The sequence below is a fragment of the Octodon degus genome, unplaced genomic scaffold (assembly GCF_000260255.1).
Source record: "Octodon degus isolate 3935 unplaced genomic scaffold, OctDeg1.0 scaffold00215, whole genome shotgun sequence".
Taxonomy (NCBI): Eukaryota; Metazoa; Chordata; class Mammalia; order Rodentia; family Octodontidae; genus Octodon; species Octodon degus.
In genome coordinates this window covers 3,100,163-3,109,024 of record NW_004524791.1, presented here as the reverse complement: position 1 = coordinate 3,109,024, position 8,862 = coordinate 3,100,163, and the positions used below count along the sequence as shown (strand labels likewise).

The 8,862-nt window shown below is 58.0% G+C and overlaps 3 protein-coding genes across 5 annotated transcripts in view; 2 read left to right on the top strand and 1 right to left on the bottom strand.

Annotated features, from left to right (window-relative positions):
• Positions 1–3,411, top strand: part of Zc3h18 (zinc finger CCCH-type containing 18) — a 51,563-nt gene extending 48,152 nt beyond the window's left edge. For all 3 annotated transcript variants that reach the window (XM_023705170.1, XM_004645001.3, XM_004645002.3), the window contains 5 exons: positions 772–932; positions 1,023–1,222; positions 1,441–1,534; positions 2,327–2,423; positions 2,794–3,411. In XM_023705170.1, the coding sequence (XP_023560938.1) occupies positions 772–932; positions 1,023–1,222; positions 1,441–1,534; positions 2,327–2,423; positions 2,794–2,992 (751 nt within the window). In that variant the 3' untranslated portion in view covers positions 2,993–3,411. The remainder of the gene's footprint in view (positions 1–771; positions 933–1,022; positions 1,223–1,440; positions 1,535–2,326; positions 2,424–2,793) is intronic.
• A 2,080-nt stretch (positions 3,412–5,491) lies between these two features.
• Positions 5,492–6,874, top strand: Il17c (interleukin 17C). The gene is made up of 3 exons (XM_004645035.2): positions 5,492–5,530; positions 5,753–6,063; positions 6,269–6,874. Exons 1-3 carry the CDS (start codon positions 5,492–5,494, stop codon positions 6,528–6,530), a joined length of 612 nt encoding a protein of 203 aa, XP_004645092.1. The 3' UTR covers positions 6,531–6,874.
• A 661-nt stretch (positions 6,875–7,535) lies between these two features.
• Positions 7,536–8,862, bottom strand: part of LOC101568794 (cytochrome b-245 light chain) — a 7,459-nt gene continuing 6,132 nt past the window's right edge. The window contains exon 6 of the mRNA XM_004645000.2: positions 7,536–7,823. Coding sequence (XP_004645057.1) covers positions 7,629–7,823 — 195 coding nt within the window. The 3' untranslated portion in view covers positions 7,536–7,628. The remainder of the gene's footprint in view (positions 7,824–8,862) is intronic.

Below are 8,862 nucleotides of genomic sequence, written 5' to 3'. Positions count from 1 at the left end.
AAATAAATAAATTTTTTAAGAAAAGTATAACCTTTAAGAAAAAGTAGAAAAGATGGGTCTCCCCACACCTGCTGCAGTGTCAGGCAGCCACTGCCAGCCAGGGTGGTTTTGTTTTTTGTTTTTTGGTTTGTTTTTTTTTTTTTTGCAGCACCAGGGATTGAACTCGCCCTTGCGCTTGCCAGGGAAGCACTTGTCCACTGAGCCATCTTCCCGGCCCCAAGCCAGGGTGGTTTGTACCATCCAAGTCCACAAGGAGCTTGCACCATGGCAGAACCTAAGGACCATGCTTTCACCCGCATATATTGCTGTGAAGAGAAATTGCCATCTCGTCTTTAAATCTGCTGCAGGGGGCCAGGGAGATGGCTCAGTAGGATAAGTGCTTGACTGGCAAACGCAAGGATCTGAGTTCAATTCCCAGTTCTGCAAAAAAAAAAAAAAAAAAAAATCTGCTGCAGGTTAAAACCACTGTTTTTTCCTGAGACAGGCCTGTCCCCAAACAGGGCCAGAGCAGTCCTCCCGCCTCAGCCTCCTGGTCTGTAGACCTGTGGCACTGCCCTCATGGCATCATTAGCATCGCTTCCACTGGCTCTGCTTTTGGCTTGTGCTCAAGCCAAGTCCCTTCGCAATACTCAGCAGGGCCCTTTCTGTCAAGCCGACTTCAGCCTCCCTCCCTATGTGGCTCCACTCCCCGCAGCTCCGCCACCCAGATCTCACGTGCCACGTCTTGTGGCAGGAGGCCGTCGGCTCACCTCCACCTACCTACCTGTGCAGGTCCCTGAGTGTGAGCAGTGTCTCCTCGGTGTCCAGCGCCACCTCGAGCAGCAGCTCGGTACACAGTGTGGACTCAGAGGATATGTATGCAGATCTGGCCAGCCCTGTGTCCTCAGCCAGCTCTCGGTCCCCCACCCCTGCCCAGACTAAGAAGGAGCGAGGTACGGGCCGGCACCGGGGGCGGCTTGGATCGGGAGAGCACGTCTAGGCTTGCAGCACACGCAGGAGCCCTGATGGGTTTGCCCTGGCAGGAAAATCTAAGAAAGAAGATGGGGTTAAGGAGGAAAAACGGAAAAGGGATGTTGCCACGCAACCACCCAAGTCCTCGAAGCCCACGGCCGGTGGGAAACCCTCCCAGCAGCCCGCAGCTCCGGCCCCCACCCCCCCTGGGCAACCTCCACAGGGCTCCTTCGTGGCCCACAAGGAGATCAAGCTAACGCTGCTGAACAAGGTGAGCTGGCCAGGTGGGCCCTCCAGAATCCAGGTCCTGTCCCTGCAGCTCAGGTCCCCACCTAGTACCAGAGCCACTGTATGATCAGTGGGGAGCCACTTGCTGGGCCCCTGGCAAGGGAAGCACCAACGAGGGACAGCAGAGAACAGACCACAGCTACATGTTCCGCTTCTTGGCAGTAGCCGGCCCACATGCGAGTTTGTACCATGTCATTTCAGGCAGCTGACAAAGGAAGCAGGAAGCGGTATGAGCCAGCAGATAAGGACCGGCAAAGCCCCCCAGCTAAGCGGGCCACCCAGTCACCAGACCGAGGTGAGCTGCCTTCTGGGACACAACAGGGCACCCATCTGCTGCGGAGAACCACTGAGAAGCCCCAGGGAACTTCTGACCCCTGTTTATAGTAAGAGGGGCCAAACAGAAAGCTCCTGCGTGTGTTTATTTCAAAGTGATAGAACCAGGGGTGCAACTCAGTGATAAGCATTTGCTTAGATTGCACACAGCCCTAAACACCACTCTGGGGGCTGGGAAAATAGCTCAGTAGAATAGGCACTTGCCTGGCAAGTGTAAGGTCCTGAGTTCAATCCCTGGTACTGCAAAATAATAGTAATAATAATAATAAACCCCACTCCAGCACCTCCAGCAGGCAGGCTAAATAATTGGGTTGGTTGGTTGATTGGCTTGTTTGTTTGAACCAGGGTCTATGTAACCCAGGCTGGCCTCAAACTTCTGATGATCCTCCACCCTCAGCCTCCTGAGTGCTGGGATTACTGGTGTACAGTAATGCCTACCTCTTAACACAATACAATTTTTTATGAAAAACAGTCCTTTCTAACACCAGGTTAGAGGACAGGTGAGATGACACATATAGGAGGCTGAGGCAGGAGGATCACTGTGAGATTGAGGATAGCCTGGGCTGTGTCGTGAGTTCACACTAGGTCTCAATGACACAGCAAGAACCTGTCTCAAAAAAGAAAGGGTTGGGGATGTACCTACATGGTAGAGCACTCCTGGGCTGGTGAGCCACCTTGACACCTGAGCTAGACTCTTGGAGAGAGGTGCTGGGCCTGTTTGGCAGCCAGTGGTTTCATCTTGCCCTATTCCCAGGTTCCCGGGACCGGAAGTCAGGTGGGAGACTGGGCTCCCCGAAGCCAGAGCGACAGAGGGGCCAGAACTCCAAGGCCCCAGTGGCCCCAGCAGACAGGTGAGTCCCTGCTACATAGGCCCAGCCTTTCCTGGGCCCAAGCACCATGCCTGTGCCTGCCCCACAGAAGGCCCAGGCCAGGTCACAATTCACAGGCAGCTTGGAGGCCGGGGGTGGGAGGGTTGGGAGGGGCACCAGGGGAGGCACCTGTCCTGGCTAGCCACGCTGTTCCTAAGTGGCTCAACAGAGTGGAGTGGCCTGGCCTCACCAAGGCCGTGGGGGCAGGGAAGTGTGACTGGACCGGAGAGGGTCTGAGTGGGCAGTGGCCCAGGGTGTCCATCACCACTCCATCACCACTCACTGGGACACCAGTGGCCCAGGGTGTCCAAGCACTGTCCTGTGGTACCTCCTATCTCGTCCTCCCCTGCAGGAAGCGCCAGCTGTCGCCCCAGTCCAAGAGCTCCAGCAAGGTGACCAGTGTTCCTGGCAAAGCCGTGGACAGTTCAGCCGCAGGCACCAAGGCCGGGAAGGCCAGCACGCTGTCACGGCGAGAGGAGCTCCTGAAGCAGCTCAAGGCCGTGGAGGACGCCATTGCTCGCAAGCGGGCCAAGATCCCCGGGAAGGTGTAGCAGACTCTTGTGCGTTTTTATAATAGGGTAAGCGCAGCCATTTCGGATTTTGCAGTTAATGTCTTATTTTGGCTGTGATTCTTTTTAAAAATTAAAAAAGAAAAAAAAAAGTTTCTCAGCTGGAAAAGAAGCTACACAGGAAATGAAGATGATGCTGAATCCCAGCTTCCTGAGACTGAACCGGCGCTCCCAGAGCCAGAGTCCTGCCAGGCAGTTGGGAGGGCGGCCGCACACCCAGCAGCAGTCGGGCCACCACCTCTGTCGTCCCGCAACCACAGAGGCCGCCTGCCAACTGCTGGGCAGCGTCTGCACCACATTCTCAACTACAATCTGATTGGGAACTTCTTCCTTTTATTTGAAGCATCAAATTGTTTTAGTTGATTTAAAAAGGAAAAGGATACAGAAAAGAAAAAAAAAAAGGCCAAGGCTATTGTGGGGCATCTAATGTGCAGGAGGGTCTTTTTTTTTTTTTTTTTTTTTTTTTTTTTTGAGGGATCTCCTAAAATAAAATATTTTGATAAGCAGTTTTGTGGCACTGGTGACGTTTGTGCTGGGCTGGCTCAAGTGTCTCCTGCCCCTATGAAGGCATCCCCCAACCCCAGCAAGCGCTGTGCCTCAGTTTCCCATTGTGGGCTGGGCTGGTACCTGTGCTGCTTCCCCTAGGCCAGGCAGGTGAGCTCAGGGTGGCCCCAGCCTGGCTGCACTGATGGCTCCCGTGCCAAGGGGGTGCTGTGCCCACTTGGACTGGCCATAGCAGGTGTCACTCCAAAGCTGCACTCAGAACAGGCACTGTGCAGCCAGACCCTGGGGAGCCCACTCAGCCGGTCCCATCTGTGTCCATGTCATAGCCATACAATGTCCTCTTGCATCACCTCAGGTTCCATCACTCGGGAACTTCGGAGCTGCGTCTGCCGCCAGCCATAGCCATGCCCTCACTCCCGGGGCAGCCTTCAAGGACCACACACATCAGCCTATGTAACTGCTTCCAAGGCTCAGTGCGGGCACCCCACTGTAGGATGCTCCCCTCCCACCCCCGGATGTCAGCCCTGGCCCGGGGACCTCTCAAGAAGTTGAGGCCCTGCTGGCAGTGACACCTGGCATTTGCTGGTACAGGTGTCTGGGGCCACACCCATCTGCCCATGCATCTGGTGACAGCACCTCCCAGGCACCTTCAGGCTGGGTGTCTGTGACACTCCGTCTCCATCTCTCTCTCTCTGCCTGCGTCTTCGTGTCTCTGTGTCTGAGTCAGGAGCATGAGTCTCATCCAGCCAAGGGCCTGGTCTAGGAATCCCGGACTGTAGTTGGGCCTCTGGGTCTCAGCCAGGCAGCCCAAGACCCATCCACTGGGCAGTGCTGTTTGCTAGAGACATGGGTGAAGAGTGGGTGGTCAGGGCTGTATGGGGCCCAGCAAGTGTTGGTGTCTGGTCGCCTGGAAAGCACTGCTCCTCAGAGGGCTGCTGATTTTGGATGGCCCCACGAGCGTGTCCCTTTGCTGGCCAGCTCAATCTTGATGCAGGGGCTAGAACCTGAGGCCCACATCCTGCAGCAGGCAGAGCCCCTCGGGCTGACCACAGTGGGCCAAGCAACTGACTGGCTGTGCACAGGGCTCTGTCCTTGGAGTCCCTGAGCACCTACCTGCATCTGACCTAAGGACCTGGTTTTGATAGGATCAGGGTGGCCCCTGATATGGTGACCCTGTCCTCATAAGACGGGATGGGCATGGAGGGCCAGGCAAAGACCTTGTGATGATAAGGAGTCAAGCAAGGCTCGTGGAAGCCAAGACATCAGAGCCGGGAGTCGAGGCAGCCAGGGAGTTTCTCCCTCAGAGACCCCAGGAGCAGGCTTACCCACACCCGACACCACACGTGAATGCATTTGTGTCACTGTAAACACCCCAGTGCAGACTGCAAGCTCCCTGTCATAGAGGTGTGGGAGCAGACATGACAGTGGTGACCACTGGGAGGAGCAGCCTCGGCTCGGTGTCCTCAGTTACAAGCCCAGAGAAAAAGCCGTGGCAAGTAGGGATAGCGCGCCTCTGCCAGAGAGGACCTGTGGGTGGCAGACAGCTGCTCCCGAAGAGTGGCATCCAGGCCCTGCATTCCAAACCTGCTTCTGAGGAAAACAAAGGCCCAAACCCCACAAGGAACACGGAGTCAGCAGTGCGCTGCTCAGCTCTCTGAGGGCCTTGGGTTGGGACAGTGCTGCAGAGGGCAAGGATACTTGGTCTTCTGGTCCCTGCCAGGATCGAGCTGTGCCCAGCCCCCAGGGAGAGCCCAGCCAGGGTGGGGAGTGTCCCTGGGGCAGGCCCAGTGGGCCTGGCAGGGCGTGGCCCACTGCTCACTGGGGCAGTGCTGGGACAGGAGGAAGTCCAGGCCTGTGGCCCTCACTTCTGGGAGGAAGCCCCTGGAGTTTCCCAGGTGTGGCCCCAGGTATAAAGAGCACATGGCCAGGGCCTCTGCCAGGTGTGCCACTGGGATGCCAGCAGAGCTACTACAAGCCATGCCTGTGCCTGCTGCTGCCAGCATCGCTACTGCAATGGTGAGCCCAACACTACTACCCGGGCCCCTTTCTGACAGTGCCACCAAGAAGGGATCTGAGAGAGGGAGTCAGCCACTCTGGCCTGGAGCCTGGTGCTGGGGGGCCAGACTCCCTGGGCCAGCCTGTTTCCCTGTATACCAAGGGAGGGCTGTACCCCTTTCCCCCAGGAATGGAGGTGAGGGCCCCTCCTAGCGTTGCTGACACACCCTCTCCTGCCCCCAGCTCTTCTCTGCCATCCTGCTTCTGACCCTGCTTTCTGAAAGCCTGGCTCATGGAGATGCCCCACACTGGGGGACCCCACGCTGCTACTCAGCTGAGGAGCTGCCCCATGGGCAGATGCCCCCACACCTGCTGGCTCGAAATGCCAGATGGGAACAGGCCCTGCCTGTGGCCCTGGTGTCCAGCCTGGAGGCAGCCATCCCCAAGAGGCCTCTCAAGGGGCCCCCAGCCAGGTCACAGTGTCCTACGCTGACTCCCAAGCAGGTGCTGCAGGCGGATACTCACGAGCGCTCCATCTCACCCTGGAGATATCGGTGAGCCCAGGCACAGCAGGCAGGCTCTTCCCAGCCTTGGGACTCTGATTGCCAACAGGGGCCAGCCCAGCTCTGCCCAGCCCAGACCTTTGGAGAGGGCAGACCCTTTGCTGGGGCTCCTGGAGAACCCAGGAGGGGTGGAGCACAGGCCCATGGGGCTCCGGGACAGGCAGGGTGAAGCCTCAGCTCACCACCTGGTCTCTAGGGTCGACACAGACAAGGACCGCTACCCGCAGAAGCTGGCTGTCGCAGAGTGCCTGTGCCGTGGTTGCATCAATACCAGGACTGGCCAGGAGACACCTGCACTCAACTCCGTGGCCCTGCACCAGAGCCTGCCTGTGCTGCGCCGCCAGCCCTGCTCCCGCCACGGATCCAGCACCCCCACGCCCGGGGCCTTCACCTTCCGTACCGAGTTCATCCGCGTGCCTGTGGGCTGCACCTGTGTCCTACCCAGGTCGGCCCAGTGACGTGGGCCAGAGCCCTGAGTTCTTCCTATTTGTATCTATTTATTGCTATTTATTGCCTAGATGACCTTCACTGCGGACCATGCCCATGCTGTCCCAGGGCTTGCTCCTTAATGGCTCTCCAGGGTCAGCTCACCTTTTCGCCAGGAGGAAGGGGCTGCAAGGAACTCAAGCATCTCAAAGTGGAGCGCCTTTGCCTGGACCAGGCTCCACTTCTCAGCCATCAGGCAGGGGAAAGTACCTGCTTCTTCACAAACATTTATTTCACATGGAAGCTGCGCTGTTAAAGTGCAAGACCCTGGGCCAGTGTAGTGGTGCACACTTGTAATCCCAGCACTTGGGAGGCTGAGGCAGGGGGGGTCACCTCAAGTCCAGCCTGGACTACATAGGGGAGCCTGTCTCAAAGACCATGAATAACATAAAAAATCAATAATAGAGGGCCAGCGAGATAGTTCAGTGGACTAAACACCTACTTACGCAAGCGCAGGGATGGGACTGATCCCCTGGCACCACATGCCATGCCGACCCTGCCCCCGGCATGCTGAGCCGGCTGGCCCGGCATGGTGGCACACACCTGTAATCCCTGGGCTGGGGAGGCTGAAAACAGGAGGATCACTACAAGTGCAAGCTGTGTATGAGACCCTGTGCCAAACATTAACATAAATACCAATAAATAAATAAGATGACCAAGCCTCCCCTCTCCTCTTCCCCTGCCCACCCAGGGCTGCACAGGTCCGCCCCTGGCAGGTGCACGAGGCATTCGCCACAGATGGGTGTCAGCCTCCACACTCAGTCGCAGGCCCCCTTCGCTCAAGAAGCGGCCGGGGACCTCTGCTGCAGGACGGCAGCACCAGCCATGCTTCCTCCAGCCCAGGAGGGCCTTTGCCCGCCGCGGGCTCTTTGGCATCCACGGCGCTGGGCAACTCTGTGGTCGGCGGGCAGAAGGGATGTTCGGGTCAGGGGTCCTGTCCACCCCCCACCCCTCACCCCGGTAGCTGCACACACACAAACTATTCAATGTGTTTATTGCAGTGACCACGGCTGCCCCCTGGTGGCCATGTGGCAGATGGTGGCAGCGCGGCCCGCGGCCCCAGGCCAGGGTCACACCACCTCATCAGTCACCGGGATGGGATTGACCTGGGGGCCTCCGGCTGCTTCATCCTCACTGGGCTTCTTGCGGGCTTCAACCGGAGGCCGGGGTGGGGGGTTGCTGGGCGGCTGCTTGATGTCTTCTGCCTGTGGTCGTTCCTTGGGCTTGGACTCAATGGCCATCCACTGCTCTCCCCGAACAGCCGCCTGGGAAGAGAGGGGCACCCTGCTGCCAGCTGCCCATTCTGGCCTCCCACCTCTCTAGGGGTCCAACTTGCAGAGTGACAGGTGGGCTCAAAGAGGTCAAGCAACTGGCCTGAGGCTACACAGCTGGACCTGAACCTGCTGGACACAGGGAAAGCAGGGCACAGCCTCCAGGTGTAGTTCCTGGCCTCCTGGCCTCCTCCAACAGCCTAAGACAGCTGGGCTCTGTCCTAGAAGCGACACCCACTTGCCCTCACCAAACTCAGGGCATTCAACAGAGATGCACACGGGCTTGCATGGGCTCCAGGTGCCTTGCCCAACAGGCAGAGTCGTCCTGGGCTCCCCTCAAGATCCCACTGCAACAGCCCCTTGGCCTGGAACACGACTGAAGCAGGCCCATCCACCTGCTAACTGTTCCAGAAGAGAGCATGGGAAGCAGCTTTGCAGCCCTAGGGTGGAGTGTTTGCAAAGCAAAAACAGACAAGCAGACAGACATACAGCCATCCTGTGGCCACAAAGGGTTTCACCTGCGAAGCCTGCAGCCTGTCACAAAGAGGAAGGTCTAGGATACGCAGGACCCACAGAGGAGCCAAGACAAAGCCACAGGGCTTCTGGCCCCAGCTTGAGATCTGTGCTGGGGAGCACAGGCGGGGCAAATAGCGTGTGGGGCACAATGTCCTTGGGCCAGTGGCAGAGTGGGTCACACTTGCCTGGTTTTAATCCAGGAGACTCGGCCTGCAGTGAGCATGCCACACCCACCCAAGTACAGCTGGGTGGGTGTGGGTGACAAGGACTGCAAGAAGGACTGGGTGAGGGCCAGTGCAGAAAGCCTACAGCATGGGCCTGGCACCATGGGCTCTCCAGCAAGAGCAGCAGAGCCACTCGGGTACAGTGACAAGCCGGAGCTGTGTACACAGTGGCCGAGCATGGCACTGCCCACAGCCCAGGCCAGGAAAGGCCCCTTCCAAAAGTCTCTCTGGCTCGCCTAAAACCCCAGCACTCTGAGGCAGGAGGGAGGATGCACATTCAAGCCCAGTTGGTA

What these genes read in the sequence shown, in the direction of transcription:
- Il17c (XM_004645035.2), top strand. Translation starts at nt 5,492, where the DNA reads ATGCCTGTGCCTGCTGCTGCCAGCATCGCTACTGCAATG. An exon ending in CCAGCATCGCTACTGCAATG is followed by an intron (nt 5,531 to 5,752) that starts GTGAGCCCAACA and finishes TCCTGCCCCCAG; the next exon opens with CTCTTCTCTGCCATCCTGCT. An exon ending in ATCTCACCCTGGAGATATCG is followed by an intron (nt 6,064 to 6,268) that starts GTGAGCCCAGGC and finishes CCTGGTCTCTAG; the next exon opens with GGTCGACACAGACAAGGACC.